Source organism: Nerophis ophidion, linkage group LG20 (genome assembly GCF_033978795.1).
Source record: "Nerophis ophidion isolate RoL-2023_Sa linkage group LG20, RoL_Noph_v1.0, whole genome shotgun sequence".
Taxonomy (NCBI): Eukaryota; Metazoa; Chordata; class Actinopteri; order Syngnathiformes; family Syngnathidae; genus Nerophis; species Nerophis ophidion.
Window position 1 is genome coordinate 5696634 of NC_084630.1, and position 16562 is coordinate 5713195.

At 39.5% G+C, this 16562-nt stretch overlaps 1 protein-coding gene across 1 annotated transcript in view; it reads right to left on the reverse strand.

Annotated features, from left to right (window-relative positions):
• Positions 1–433: 433 nt before the first annotated feature.
• nol11 (nucleolar protein 11) overlaps positions 434–16562 on the reverse strand; it is a 31139-nt gene continuing 15010 nt past the window's right edge. Inside the window, exons 13-18 of the mRNA XM_061880376.1 lie at positions 11830–11955; positions 11525–11749; positions 11332–11410; positions 9630–9722; positions 9455–9562; positions 434–985 (exon numbers count right to left, since the gene is read on the reverse strand). Of these exons, the coding sequence (XP_061736360.1) occupies positions 872–985; positions 9455–9562; positions 9630–9722; positions 11332–11410; positions 11525–11749; positions 11830–11955 (745 nt within the window). The 3' untranslated portion in view covers positions 434–871. The remainder of the gene's footprint in view (positions 986–9454; positions 9563–9629; positions 9723–11331; positions 11411–11524; positions 11750–11829; positions 11956–16562) is intronic.

The following is a 16562-nucleotide window of genomic DNA, read 5'->3' on the forward strand; positions in this document are numbered from 1 at the left end:
CACAATCGGTGGCTGACTAAATACTTTTTTGCCCCACTGTATATAATTTATACACACATACACTTTGACCTTCCAGACATTTTCTCTCTCAATGTGGCCCCCCAAGTCAAAATATTTGCCCAGCTCTGCGGTAGATAGTCAGGTTAGTAGAAATGAAATGTGTATTTAACAGGAATTTAAAGTGGCAATTGTACACCACACGACAGTATGGGATTGGTTGATTTAAAAAAAAATACCTGAAGCAGCCAGGCAGAAGAGCTGATTGGTTGAGAAAGTTAGGCAACGTTGGAAGAAGCGACTCTGATTGGTCCATTTCCCAAAAAGTGCAATACAGAGGGAAACTCCCCAGTTCCAACCAGGCAACTCAAACAAGGTTTGCTGCAATAAAAGGTTGAATGAACAGTTTAATGATGAAACACATACTAATGTAAAATCTCATTTCAAAAGTATTTAATTCCCAAAGGAAACATGGTTTCAAGTCAGATAAAAGATTTCCAAACATAATACCAGCTATACAAGGAATACTTTAAAACTACAGGTATTTATGCAGACAGTTTTACAGGCATTAAAAATATTAGCAAGTAAAAAAGCCACACAACCTATACAAACTGAATGGATAAAATCTTACACATGAAAACTTTTCAATTGCACCGTCATACTTTCACATTTTTAATCAAATGCCTGGACAACACATTGTTTGAATGATAATCACGTGGACAAATTGCCATCCATCCATCCATTTTCTACCGCTTTTCCCTTACGGGGTCGCGGGGGGCGCTGGCGCCTGTGGACAAATTGCATTAAATCCAATTCATGGCAAACATGGGAAAGTCGATATGATGCTATTTATTTAAAAGCATTCAACTGAAACCTAAAAAAGTTCTATGACTTCAATGGAGTACTTTCCCATGTCTTTGTTTATCTTCGCATTTTGGAGTTCTTGCAGGGTGCCCCCCATCTTTCCAAGCTCAGAAAATAGTTTTACCTGCAAACACAAAGATCATGGCTCAATATATTCCCATGAGAATGTTTCCCTTTGTGAAACAAAAAGTGCCAATGTGGTAGTCCTTGTAAACTCTTTGCAGGACTAAATCAACCATCCAGAAGCTTTAATTGCTGCACTAACTTTCACATTTGATGATACGGCACCAATTACTGGTACCTGGGAATCGATACCGGTACTCATCAGTACCAAATTTGAGTACTTCTGTGTCAGCATTGTTTTTAATAATAAAAATCTAATTTTTATTGAAACATTTAAGAATGAACTGCTGTCCAGTCTTATTATCGTACTTTATTATTACCGTATTTTTTGGCCCATACTGCAGACTTAAATCCCCTTTCCTTTTCTAAAAAAATTGACAGTGCGCCTTATAACCCGGTGCGCCTAATGTTATGTTTCATTCTGGTTGTGGTTACGGACCTCTAAGCAATTTTATTTGATACATGGTGTAATGAAATGTGCGACCAGTAGATGGCAGGCACACATAAGACTACACGAGGACGCTAGCAAGCAAGGCAAAAATAGAACAGGGTGCCCATTAGGTCAATCGTGAGCTCCCGGTCGGTGGCAGAGGGTGTGTAAATCGATCACGAGGCATTTAAAAAAAAAATAGACCTAAAAAAACCCAATCTTTGATCTTCACGATGATGTCACTTGATTGACATTCAAGGCGCCCAAGGGTCTTGTGAGATGCCTCTGGCTGCTGTCAGATTAGTATGAAGGGGGAAAAAAACAACCGACAGGAATGAGAGAGGCTCTTTTTATTTATCTCACCATACCATCCATCAAAAATGTGAAGACCGGCAGCATAGTTCCTCTCTTCACAATAAAAGTGCTGCTACATCCTGCCTGAGCTAACAAAATAGAAGTCTCAGAAAAATTGCGCATACAAAACAGCGAGCTACGGGGTTAACTCCAATCTATTTCTTGCAAAGTGTATGAAAAAGAGTATGGAAGCTGGACAGATTAAAACGCTAAAAACCTAATCACGTTCATGTGTTGTTGCAAAGATGACTTTTTTCTTCCGAACTATATATTCAACGTTATTGAATCCTGTCTGATTAAAACCAATGCAAGTTATCAGAACAAGATAATACACAAACATGTATTCTTGCGTTCATGTAATAAGGGAATCTTTGTGTAAAACATGATTGTATTTTTATTAAACACCTTTAACCTGTTAACAAAACATATATACACGTATGTATATTTATATATACACACATTTAATTTTCCTGAGGGAACTCCTGAAGGAATCAAAAAAGTAGTATCCTTCTATCTACATGTGTATCTATCAACAATGTAAAAATAGAGATAAAGGCATCATGTAATGAAAAAAAAAATAAAAAAAAAACACACACACACACATACACGTGCCGTGATTACATGATGCCTTTATCTCTATTGTTACATTTTGATAGAGGGTTTTGTTTTTTTTAAGATGCTGTATCGAGACTGATCTATTAAGCGTTTGAGCAGAAATATGTCGTATAAATGCTGTGTCACATGAATGGTTTTTGAAGTACTACCTTTGTAACTCCCTCCAAATAGCACAAACCTTAATGTGGGATTTATTTTAAACATTTTTAACGTCAAAATAAACTTTTTCTGTTCTTATACATCTATCAAGAAGATTGCCTTACCACCAGTCTACACATGTGAGTTCATTCCAGCGAACATAACTCATATACCTACAGGTGAAACCGCAAAAGCATGGTCCCATCTAGAGCATCTCCAAGATGAGATACCACCTCTGCAAGACTGGGGAGTAGGTTTGCTCATCGGGTACAATTGCTCACAAGCCTTATTTCCCAGGGAAGTCGTGTCTGGCAAAGAAAACCAGCCCTACGACCAGCGTACAGACCTTGGATGGAGTATTATTGGTAACCAGAATCCCTGTGTAGACTACGGCGATGCCATCAGAGTCAGCCATCGCATTGTAGTGAGACAAGTGACACGAGGTTTGGAGCCTTATATCAACCTCACGGGACCAATGTTTTTCTGGCTTACGGCTATACTACCCTGAGCACACCTGATCTCGTCAGATCTTGGAAGCTAAGCCGGGTCTGGCCTGGTTAGTACTTGAATGGGAGACTGCTTAGGAATACCAGGTGAATTGAAGGGAAAAGAAGCCTTCAATAAATCAGTCAAAGAAAGCCATTGTGTCAGTGCTATTTGGAGGGAGTTACAACCTTTGTGACATGAAAACAACACAAGTAATGTAAAAAAAACACGGTGTTTACTTTTTGATATCAATATAAAACTCAAAGCAGTTTACTCGCCATACAGCAATAGATGTCTATTACCCGACACCTTCTATGTTAGCTACTTCTCTTTGTTTGTAATGTCTATTTTCTGCTGGATTTACCCTCTATTTTATGCTGCAGCTGTAGCATATCTGTAATTTTACACATGGTAATTGTTATATATTGTATATATGATACACACATATAACATATCAGTATATATCCTATACTGTACATATATTATGTAAATATTACATATATGCTATATTTTATACTGCTTTTAGTCTATTATAAACCTGCATTGTCCTTTCCATCTTTTCCATCATTTTTAACTGAGCTACTGTGTGGAACAATTTCCCTTGTGGATCATTAAAGTTTGTCTAAGTCTAAGTCCAAGTCTAACGAATATTAAGTTTATTAAACAAGCTTTGTTCTTCTGCAACGCATCCTAGAGGTTCAGTGCAACAGTTTTGCCAACAAAAATAAAGAGGAGTGACACCTCTCACAAGGAATACACATTATTCACAGCCACCATTCAATTCGATGAGATGACAAAACATTTTAGCTAGTATTGATATTATTTGAACACTGGTACATTTTGCAGTTAAATAAAGGACTAGTAAGCATCCCAGTAAACGAAGCGAAGACTTTATAAACAAGTTGTGACCATGTTCTCGAAACATCGCCTGCAGCATGTTTCCTCACATTAACTCTCAGTCACAATAGCTGGTGGACGCTGTATTGAGAATATTAAAAAAACATCAAATCGTTTTCTCCTTTGCTGTATACTTTAAGTGGAACAAGTACGTCCATCTCCAATATTATCCACACCTGTCTCCATCCAAACACAGCAGTTTGCTCTTAAACGCATGGCGGAAAGCGAGGGAAAATGAAGTTAAACCAAGCGCTTGGCTCTGTTTACTCCGAGGGGAAATCTCCGGAGCAAAGTCTGTGTAGTAGGTCCGCTATGATTGTGAAGCCAAATGACACTAGTGCGCATGCGCCTAATTTAATGTTGCCGAAAATGCATTAATAAATGACAGGTTTTCGGTAATTAAAAATTTAGACCGTATCACTAACCGTCTGGAATTTTATCGCAAATTATCATTATACCGTTAACCGTTACATCCCCAGTCCATTAACAAGTAAAAAGTGAAAGGTGGTCAAGGCGTGTTCTTGCTGTCGATGATGGTAATTCTTTTAGGGCATTATGGCAAGTGCAGTGCTTAAATTCAAGCCCTGCACAAGGAGCTTAAAGGCCTACTGAAATGATATTTTCTTATTTAAACGGGGATAGCAGGTCCATTCTATGTGTCATACTTGATCATTTCGCGATATTGCCATATTTTTGCTGAAAGGATTAAGTAGAGAACATCCATGATAAAGTTTTCAACTGGAGAAAAGCCCTGCCTCTACCGGAAGTCGCAGACGATGACGTCACATGTTTATGGCTCCTCATATATTCACATTGATTTTAATGGGAATCTCCAAGAAAAACAGCTATTCAGACCGAGAAACGACAATTTCTCCATTAATTTGAGCGAGGATGAAAGATTTGTGTTTGAGGATATTGATAGCGATGGACTAGAAAAAAATAAAATAAAAATTAAGTTAAAAAAAAAAAACGCGATTGCAATCGCGTTGCATTGAGACGGATTCATATGTTTTTAGAGACATTTACTAGGATAATTATGGGAAATCCCTTATCTTTCTATTGTGTTGCTAGTGTTTTAGTGAGTTTAACAGTACCTGATAGTCAGAAGTGTACAACCACAGCCGGGTGTTGACGCGCAGTGTTATTACCACAATTTTCTCACCGAAACCTGCTGGTTGACATTCGGTTGGGATCCATGTCCGCTGTGATTCATAGTAAAGTTTCACCTCCGTGAATTTTAAACAAGGAATCACCCTGTGTTTGTGTGGCTAAAGGCTAAAGCTTCCCAACTCCGTCTTTTTACTTTGACTTCTCCATTATTAATTGAACAAATTGCAAAAGATTCAGCAACACAGATGTGCAAAATACTGTGTAATTATGCCGTTAAAGCAGACGACTTTTAGCTGTGTGTGCACGCAGCGCTCATATTCATAACAGCCCGTGACGTCACGCGTACACGTCATCATTACGCAACGTTTTAAAGAAAAAAGTCCCTGGAAATTTAAAATTGCAATTTAGTAAACTAAAAAGGCCGTATTGGCATGTGTTGCAATGTTAATATTTCATCATTGATATATAAACTATCAGACTGCGTGGTGGGTAGTAGTGGGTTTCAGGAGGCCTTTAAAAATCCGTCAAAATGTTTCAGTACGACTTTGATAACCTACAAAGCAGCATCACATGATGGGTGTCGGCGCATTACGACTACCGTAGTTGGATGTACTGTACATCAATATACGGGTATTATTATGGTGTGTATAAGGACCCCAAAATGACAACTGTTAAGAGACATTATCTGGAGTTTTGTTTTGACCCATTATGCAAAACCAACTTTTCTTACATGTTGGTACCTGCTGATGTGTATTTGGGATCTGCTTAAGTCCTAAAATGTGTCCACATCCGCCATTGTAGTTTGCGCTGTAGTCAATAAGCTCCTTTTTCTCTATCCTCTTGTGGTGGAGCATTTATTCTCCACTGATGCCATTTCTAATACAAAGTAGCGTACAGTTAAACTTTATATCTGTCAGTATACTCGCAATGGAAGCGCTGAAAACTACTGGTACAACAATGACGGGGAAAAGACACGTAAATAAGACCGCCCACAAAACGGCGCATCCGGAAGAGACGGTCAGAAAGTGGCTTGAAGATGGTCTGTAAAAAATCATCTATGCATCATATTGACCAGAGAACCACCATTACATGTTATGTAGACCACAAAGAAATGTTTTAAATGTAGGAAAAAATAATAATAACATGACCCCCTTATGTGTGACAATAGACCCGCTGATCCGGTGCACCTTATTGTCCAAAAATATGGTACAATTGTGAGTCAGTTGCTTAGTTAGCATTGAAAATTGCGACATTACCTAAAGATAATTTGGCTGAATCCGCTCTCAGTGCTGCTGGAGTGATGGCTACGTGTTAACAGTTAAAGGATGTAACCATATGAACATTTTATCCATCCATCCATCCATCATCTTCCGCTTATCCGAGGTCGGGTCGTGGGGGCAGCAACCTAAGCAGGGAAGCCCAGACTTCCCTGCTCCCCAGCTACTTCGTGTAGCACTTCCCGGGGGAACCCGAGGCGTTCCCAGGCCAGCCAGGAGACATAGTCTTCCCAACGTGTCCTGGGTCTTCCCCGTGGCCTCCTAACGGCTGGACGTGCCCTAAACACCTCCCTAGGGAGGCGTTCGGGTGGCATCCTGACCAGATGCCCGAGCCACCTCATCTGGCTCCTCTCGATGTGGAGGAGCAGCGGCTTTACTTTGAGTTCCTCCCAGATGGCAGAGCTTCTCACCCTATCTCTAAGGGAGAGACCCAAACTCATTTGGGACGCTTGTACCCGTGATCTTATCCTTTCGGTCATGACCCAAAGCTCATGACCATAGGTGAGGATGGGAACGTAGATCAATCGGTAAATTGAGAGCTTTGCCTTCCGGCTCAGCTCCTTCTTCCCCACAACGGATCGATACAACGTTCGCATTACTGAAGACGCCGCACCGATCCGCCTGTCGATCTCACGATCCACTCTTCCCTCACTCGTGAACAAGACTCCTAGGTACTTGAACTCCTCCACCTGGGGCAGGGTCCCTTCCCCAACCCGGAGATGGCACTCCACCCTTTCGGGCGAGAACCATGGACACGGACTTGGAGGTGCTGATTCTCATTCCAGTCGCTTCACACTCGTAGCCGAGTGTGAAGCGACCATATCACGGTTATTTTAGCCACAATTATCACCATTATTACAATGGTAATATTGTTGAATGTGCTCAGAAACTGCTTATACACACACTGAATCATTGGATTAAAAACAAAAACAAAAAACAATTCTAGCTTTTAAATGTTATAGAACATTTTGCATGTTGTGTTTCACTGATAGTTTCTTTACTCTTAGTATTTTATCAAGGGGCTAAGCTTTTATTGTTTTAAATATTGGTTTGTACTATATCACTTTATTTAAATGAAAAGTGTGTCGCAAAATTAAATGTATAATTACTATCTCTGGCAGGCGTTCTACTCTTTAGTTGTCCTATTCTTTTCAGCGGTCCTTGAACGCAACGTAAAAAAAACCCAAATGGTCTCGTTTTTCTTAGATCGATCATTCTGTGCTAAGAGAGCACAGCTTGTAGATTCAGTGTGCACAAGTGAATGTCGTAATTGCTCAGAAAGCAGTGTTTATATACATTTAGATTGTGGCATGTCTTTTCTTAATGAAAACATTTGATGTATTGCAACTGTATGCATCTTGCATTAACAAACTATAAACCACAGTGCAGAAAACCAATAATGTCTCTTTGTTTTATGTTAGCATTCAGTCCTTTGTGTGTATCAAAGTGCAGTTATCAAACATTTTAATTTAAAACAGTAAAGCACATTAGGAGTTTTACTGCGGTTATCACTGATACAGTTTATCGCTAAATATTTAGTTCAAGCCGGTAGAGTCTGCAACTAAAGTGGACGTCATGGGCAACTCAGGTACTACAACATGACATCGTTGGATTTTAAAGGGGAACATTATCAGCAGACCTATGTAAGCGTCAATATATACCTTGATGGTGCAGAAAAAAGACCATATATTTTTTTAACCGATTTCCGAACTCTAAATGGGTGAATTTTGGCGGATTAAACGCCTTTCTGTTGATCGCTCATGTGGTGATGACGTCAGAACGTGACGTCTCCGAGATAATACAGCCGCCATTTTCATTTTCAACACATTGAAAACACCGGGTCTCAGCTCTGTTATTTTCCGTTTTTCGACAATTTTTTGGAATCTTGGAGACATCATGCCTCGTCGGTGTGTTGTCGGAGGGTGTAACAACAATAACAGGGAGGGATTCAAGTTGCACCACTGGCCCGGAGATGCCAAAATGTCTGCCGCCAGACCCCCATTGAATGTACCGGAGTGTCTCTACATTTTACCGGCGATGACGGACATGGCACAGAGATGTATGGATAACCTGCAGATGCATTTGCAACGATAAAGTCAACGAAATCACAAAGGTGATTTTTTTTAATGTTGACTTATGTGCTAATAGGACATATTTGGTTGCGGCGTGACTGCCAGCTAATCGATGCTAACATGCTATGCTAATCGACGCTAACATGCTATTTACCGGCGGTGCTAAAGCAGACATGGCACAGAGATGTATGGATAACCTGCAGATGCATTTGCAACGATAGTCAACAAAATCACATAGGTGAGTTTTGTTGATGTTGACTGCCAGCTAACCGATGCTAACATGCTACGCTAATCGATGCTAACATGCTACTTACCGGCGGTGCTAAAGTAGACATGGCACAGAGATGTATGGATAACCTGCAGATGCATTTGCAACTATATTACGTTTCCTTCCACCCACATTTAATGCAAAAAAAACACCAATTGACGGATTTAAGATGCTCCAGTGCCAAGAGATGCGAAAGTCCTGATCGTTTGGTCTGCACATTTTACCAGCTATGCTAACGTAGCTATTCGGCCATGCTATGGCTATGAATAGCGTCAATAGCTATTCGCTCAATAGCTTCAGTTTCTTATTTAATACTTTCATACTCCAACCATCCGTTTCAATACATGTGTAATCTGTTGAATCGCTTAAGCCGCTGAAATCCGAGTCTGAATCCGAGCTAATGTCGCTATATCTTGCTGTGGTATTCGCCATTGTTTGTTTACATTGGCAGCACTGTTTGACGTCACAGGGAAATGGATAGTCGCATCGCAAATAGCGAAAATCAAGCACTTTAAAGCTTTTTTAGGGCTATTCCGGGACCGGTAAAATTTTGAAAAATACTTCAAAAAATACAACAAGCCACTGGGAACTGATTTTTATTGTTTTTAACCCTTTTGAAATTGTGATTATGTTCCCCTTTAACGTGAATTGGTGCCCGGTAGGATACGGCCGATGCCAAAAAGAAGTAACACATTTGATAACCGATCCCTTGCTGCAGAACATCTTGTGAGTTTCTCAATGTTGGTTTTGTTGTTTTTTATATGGGAACATTTATTATTTTGAGACATTTTTCAGACATGAAACAGGAAGAAAGAGGAAATACCTGAGCATTAATGTAGCGGTACAGGTTCTCGACCAGGTTTTTGGCTTCTGTACTCATGACCAGAACGGTGAAATGAGCATCCAACAACAAACACATCCAATTCATAATCTATAGGAGAAGAAAAAACATTCTCAATAAAACACAACTTCTCATTCCGTTGCGTATTGTTACACACCTGGGTCAGACTTGGTGATCTACAGCCATGCTCCTGAGGAAATGCAGCTTGATTGTACTTTTGGTAGAGGAACTGCAAGTACTGGAGAAAAAGCTGATGAAATGAGAAAAATGAAGTCAATTAAAATGCAGATTTGTTTTGATCAAATGTCAAAGGGAGAGCAGAGGTAGGGATACAAATCGAAAACCGGTTCTTGTTTGGATAGGGTTCCATTCCTGGGAACCGTTTGCCAGTTTTTTTAAGTTTCCCTTAGCAACACAAAATCTGGGGAGTTGTTCACGAGGAAGGATGGCAACAGGGAACTTACAATATTTGTAAAAGGGTAAGTTCACCAAAGTAAAGAAATACTACCAAAAACACTCGCGCACACACAGAAATGTGAAAACTTGGGAATAAATGAAACGTTTTCAATCCCCTCGTAGCCAGAAGTACATCTTCACAAGCAGCAACAGTGGCGATGTCAGCAGTGTACTGCAAGCAACTAACTGTCATGTTAGTACCTCATTGTGAAGTGAATTGTATTTATATAGCGCTTTTCTCTAGTGACTCAAAGCGCTTTACATAGTGAAACCCAATATCTAAGTTACATTTAAACCAGTGTGGGTAGCACTGGGAGAAGGTGGGTAAAGTGTCTTGCCCAAGGACACAACAGCAGTGACTAGAATGGCGGAAGCGGGAATCGAACCTGCAACCCTCAAGTTGCTGGCACGGCTGCTCTACCAACCGAGCTATGCCGCTGCGACTAACTGTACATATAAAATAAATACTTATCATGCAAATCATGAGGACATATATATACATTAGGGGTGTGGGGAAAAAATCGATTCGAATTTGAATCGCGATTCTCACGTTGTGCGATTCAGAATCGATTCTCATTTTTTTAAAAATCAATTTTTTTTATTTTTATCAATCCAACAAAACAATACACAGCGATACCATAACAATGCATTCCAATTCCAAAACCAAACCTGACCCAGCAACACTCAGAACTGCAATAAACAGAGCAATTGAGAGAAGACACAAACACGACACAGAACAAACCAAAAGTAGTGAAACAAAAATGAATATTACCAACAACAATATAATTTCAGCGTAGCAGAGATTAAAAATCCCTCATTGACATTATCATTAGACATTTATAAAAAAAAAAAAAAAGAACAATAGTGTCACAGTGGCCTACACTTGCATCGCATCTCATAAGCTTGACAACACACTGCGTGTAATGTTTTCACAAAGATAAAATAAGTCATTTTTGGTTTGTTAAATAGTTAAAAAAAAATTACATTATTGCAATCAGTTGATAAAACATTGTCCTTTACAAATATAAAAGCTTTTTACAAAAATCTACTACTCTGCTTGCATGTCAGCAGACTGGGGTAGATCCTGCTGAAATCCTATGTATTGAATGAATACAGAATCCTTTTAAATCGGGAAAAAATCGTTTCTGAATCGAGAATCGTGTTGAATTGAAAAATGTTTTGATTTTGAATCGAATCGTGACCCCAATAATCGATATTGAATCGAACCGTGGGACACCCAAAGATTCGCAGCCCGAATATACATACATACATACATACGTGCAGTGTTTATATAAAACATTGATGGTTTTAAGTCAACTTTGAAATCTCCTCCCCATGCAGAGGGCTACAGACTGGTAGTCATCATATAAAGTTAAAACGAAGAACTAAAACAGAGAACTCACAAAAACGTGTTGGGATGAGAGATCTTTTAAATGTGGAAGGAGGAGGTCATCACTATAAGCTGTCTGCAGGATTTCATTTCTGAACAGCTCCAGTTAAGATGTCACAACATGTATAATTTTCATGATTAGTCACTAAGCTGAGAAATCAATGACTGATACTTAAGTTGTGTGCGTGGCTGCAGTTAAAGGATACAGTAAAACCGCCTTGTGCAAGCCTACTGGACAGATCGGTTCTAGTTGTGCTGAATTTTTCTCTTCTGCTGTAGTCACTGAGGCATCCGAGTGGTCTTCCTTCGAGGAAGTGGAGCTAAAACCATTCTGAAAGCCAACCTGACCATGTACCCTGGAGGCCAATGTTTCCATGAAGGAGACGCTGTCAGGCTCCAGGTTGACTTTCTCTGCATCTGTATCTGGTATACTGCATGAGAATGCAAGAATACAGATGGTTAACCATATGACACATTAAAAGTGCTGCGAGTGGCTAGCTGTGATACCTACCTGGTGAAGGCCTTCAGGCAGGTGCAGGTGACAGCTTCTGGGATGTCAGGGAAAAACTGCAAGCAGAGCTGACATAGGAAGTAATCCTTCTTTTCCAGGGCCAGCTGCACCAGGTCAGGGCACACACTGCAACAAAGATGCAATAGCTAAAAGATGCCATAAAGCAAAAATGCTGCTGTTGGTCAGGCTCCATGCGAAACAGTTGTATTTTTGACACAATGCCAGAATGAGAAGAATTCCAAGAGGTCATTAAAAAAACAAACAAAAAAACATTTATTTTTGTAATGAGTTACAGGTGACAAGAAAAAATGAATCAAATTAAGTGGAAATTTGTGCAACTGCAGACAACAAGGATGAGTATCAAATATTGTACATTTTGGCACAAACCAATTTCTGCCAGTCCTACCAGGCACCGATTCATGTAAAATCCAACAGTGCCATGTTACGGTACCTGGGTTGAATGTTACATCACGCCCGGTTCACTCTTCGCACTTCGGCGGCATAGCTCGGTTGGTAGAGTGGCCGTGCCAGCAACTTGAGGGTTGCAGGTTCGATTCCCGCTTGTGCCATTCTGGTTACTGTCGTTGTGTCCTTGGGCAAGACACTTTACCCACCTGCTCCCAGTGCCACCCACACTGGTTTAAATGTAACTTAGCTATGGGGTGTCACTATGTAAAGCACTTTGAGTCACTTGAGAAAAGCACTATATAAATATAATTCACTTCACAAAAAAATTCACTTCACTCCAGCAGCACTGAGAGCTGACTCAGCCAAATTACCTTTAAGTAATTTCCAATGCGAACAAAGAAATTTACTCAAAAAGCACTCCAACATAAGTTAATTGAGGGTTCACTTTTCCAAAAATGTGCTAGCTTGATGCTAGTATACATTGGCTTTGCTATTGTCATGCTGCTGATTAGTAGGGCTGCACGATTTAGGGGAAAAAATAAATAAATGCAATTTGTCTGTCCAAAATTGCAATTTGCTTTGCGGTGTGTATATTTTATACATGAAAATGCATAAAACTGCAAAAATAACAAGTGAAAGAAGACGCGTTACTTTTAGACAGTCAATCAACATATCTTTGTCCCAAGGTGCCACACATTAGAAGAATAAGTGAAGTGAATTATATTTATATAGCACTTTTTCCTTGAGTGACTCAAAGCGCTTGACATAGTGAAACCCAATATCTAAGTTACAATTAAACCAGTGTGGGTGGAACTGGGAGCAGGTGGGTAAAGTGTCTTGCCCAAGGACACAACGGCATTGACTCGGATGGCGGAAGCGGGGATCGAACCTGCAACCCTCAAGTTGCTGGCACGGCCACTCTATCAACCGAGCTATACCGCCCCAAAAACTAAAAAGTGCATGTAATCATTATATATAATATTAATGCAAGTAAACATTTAAAAAGGACATAAACTTTTATCTCATTTCTGTAGAATTGTTTACAATTGTACTGTAATTGAAAGGTAAATAAATGTGTTACTCTACATAAACAAAAAATAAAATGAACTAATTTCTGTAGGCAAAACTTTAACCTAAACAGATATTGAACATCTTAATGTGCAATATTTTCTGAGTTGGAAAAATGAATTCGGACATCGTCTTTGTTTTTATTATCACGTGATCACGACAGCATTTTTGCTCGTTCGTCATTATTCGTCGATGGGTTCATATCGCCTATCCGATTTAAAGCAGAAATATTCCTTCAACAGGACTTTTAGATTCATTATCACATTTTTTACCTCCTAATTTGTGTTACTTTGCAGTACGTCTCATTTGAGTCGCGAGGCTCTCTGTACTGTGTGTTGGTGACGATGCCCCCCTCTAGTCTCCACTGAGACAAAGATTGTTGATGACTGAAAAGAAGAATCAGTCTGTTCAGTTAATTCCACTGTTCAATAAACACGCTCAGGTGCCGAGGGCGATGCTTAAAGTAATACGTCTTTCTCCCTGTTCAAAGCAAGAGACAAACAAGTGCAAGGCTCAACAATTCTGATTGGCTAACATGGCTGTCACTTAAATGCTGGTGACAGCGGAGAAAAATAAATACCTTAGCCTCCTGCGGTTATTTACCGCACAAATTAAAACATTGATGTCGATTCAATTTTGATTAATCGTGCAGCCCTACTAATTAGCATTAGCAATTTCATATTTTACAACTAGCAGTACAGCTCGTAGGTTCAATCTGCACAACTGAATATCTTAGTTGCTTGGACGACAATGTGTTTATCAAAGTTAAGATTGGGGTCTGTCATTTCTTAATGGGGAAAGACGTTAATGCCCCTTGTTTTTCTGTAACATTTATGCAAGTGAGCTGGCGCCAGTCGGCCCCTGAGTTTGACAAAGTGCAGCTTTAAATCTTTGTTTTTCGATAATTTTTATTTAAAAATGGTAATACTAACCTTTGGGGGTTTTACTGCGGTTATTAATACTGTTTTGTCGTTACACTGCTAATACTGAACGACCATAACACTCCCTGTCTGTAGTGGAAGCAGTCATCGCTCAATCAATTGTGACCTGGGACTGAAAATAGTCAAACCAAAACATAAAGAAAGCATTGCTCAGTAGATTATAAAGTCTGTGTCCACATTTCAAAAAATGTTTTACACAATCTTTTAATTTGGGTTGTTCCCTTCAAAAAATTTTCGGACCATCATTCTCTCCTCTTGTAAGTCTTCCTCATTTATGCCTGTTTTTCTGTGGTTTCTATGCTTCTTTATTTCTTTGCAACAGACTATCAGCAATTGTCCAGACAAACTGGAGATAAACTCTTGATACACTTCATCTTCGACATCAACAACACAGCTTGGACGTGAGCAATGTGGAACGACAACACGGACAGGCAAAGCTAACAGGGAACGTTATTATCACAGCTGATTGTGGAGTGGACCCACTTTGTGCAGAACAATTTATGTCCGCGGTCAAAGCCACTTCTTCAGTTCTGCAACTAACGATTTTTTTGATAGTCAATTAGTCAACAACTGTCTTAACGATTAGTTGGATTATAAAGTGTACACACCTCTAATGTGATTTTTCCATCGACTTTTAAATCCAACTTAAGTTATTTTAGGTGTGCTTACAAACAACAAATGACTAATTCATTCTGTGCTGCTCATTTAGCTGTTACAATAATGAAAATGACTGTTAAAATGTCCAATTAAAAGAAAGAAAAAGCCAAAGTGCTGAAAAACAACAACAATTAACCTTGTGTATGTATAAAAATAACAGTTAAAATAGCAATGTATAGAATTGTATCAATGATTAATTCTTAACATGTTAGGTAATGAATAGATTGTATGTTTAATCTTATGATACTTCAGCATTGATGCATAGTGTCGGTCTGTGTTTGTGTGTAAGCAAATTGACGCTGCTTTAAAATGCAATTGAATTGATGTAGACAAAGTTTACCTCACTGACTTTGGCTAAAATGATAAGTTATTTTTCAAACATAGTCATCTCACACTTGCTAGCTAGCGAGCAAGGTACAAGTAAAAAAATAAATATAATTCACAAATGCTCTTCGCGAGGTTGAGTCCGCATCCTTTCTCCAGACGTTCGACATCATTTCTGTGCTTTAAAGGGGAACATTATCACAATTTCAAAAGGGTTAAAAACAATAAAAATCAGTTCCCAGTGGATTGTTTTATTTTTAGAAGTTTTTTTCAAAATTTTACACCTCCCGGAATATCCCTAAAAGAAGCTTTAAAGTTCTTGATTTTCTCTATTTGCGATGCGACTGTCCATTTCCCTGAGACGTCATACAGGGCTGCCAATACAAACAACATGGTGGTTGCCACAGCAAGATATAGCGACATTAGCTCGGATTCAGACTCAGATTTCAGCGGTTTAAGCGATTCAACAGATTACGCATGTATTGAAACAGATGGTCGGAGTAGGGAGGCAGATAGTGAAAACGAAATTGAAGAAAAAACTGAAGCTATTGAGCGAATAGCTATTGACGCTATTCGGCCGTAGCATGGGTGTACCTAATGAAGTGGCCCATAGCATGGCTCCCTTATTAGCATCGCCGGTAAAATGTGCGGACCAAACGATCAGGACTTTTGCATCTTATGACACTGGAGCAACTTAAATCTGTCGATTGGTAAGTGTCTGTTTCACATTAAATGTGGGTATCTAGTTTCAAATGTACATACAGCTAGCGTAAATAGCATGTTAGCATCGATTACCGTAGCATGTTAGCATCGATTAGCTGGCAGTCATGCTGCGACCAAATATGTCTGATTAGCACATAAGTCAACAACATCAGCAAAACTCACCTTTGTGATTTCGTTGACTTAATCGTTGCAAATGCATCTGCAGGTTATCCATACATCTCTGTGCCATGTCTGTCTTAGCATCGCCGGTAAAATGTGAAGACACTCTGGTACATTCAATGGGGGTCTGGCGGCAGATTTCTTGCCAGTGGTGCAACTTGAATCCCTCCCTGTTAGTGTTGTTACACCCTCCGACAACACACCGACGAGGCATGATGTCTCCAAGGTTCCAAAAATTTGTCGAAAATAACAGAGCTGAGACCCAATATTTACAATGTGTTGAAAATGAAAATGGTGGCTGTATTACCTCGGCGACGTCACATTCTGACGTTATCGCCTCCAGAGCAATAAACAGAAAGGCGTTTAATTCGCCAAAATTCACCCATTTAGAGTTCGGAAATCGGTTAAAAGAATAGATGGTCTTTTTTCTGCACCATCAAGGTATATATTGAC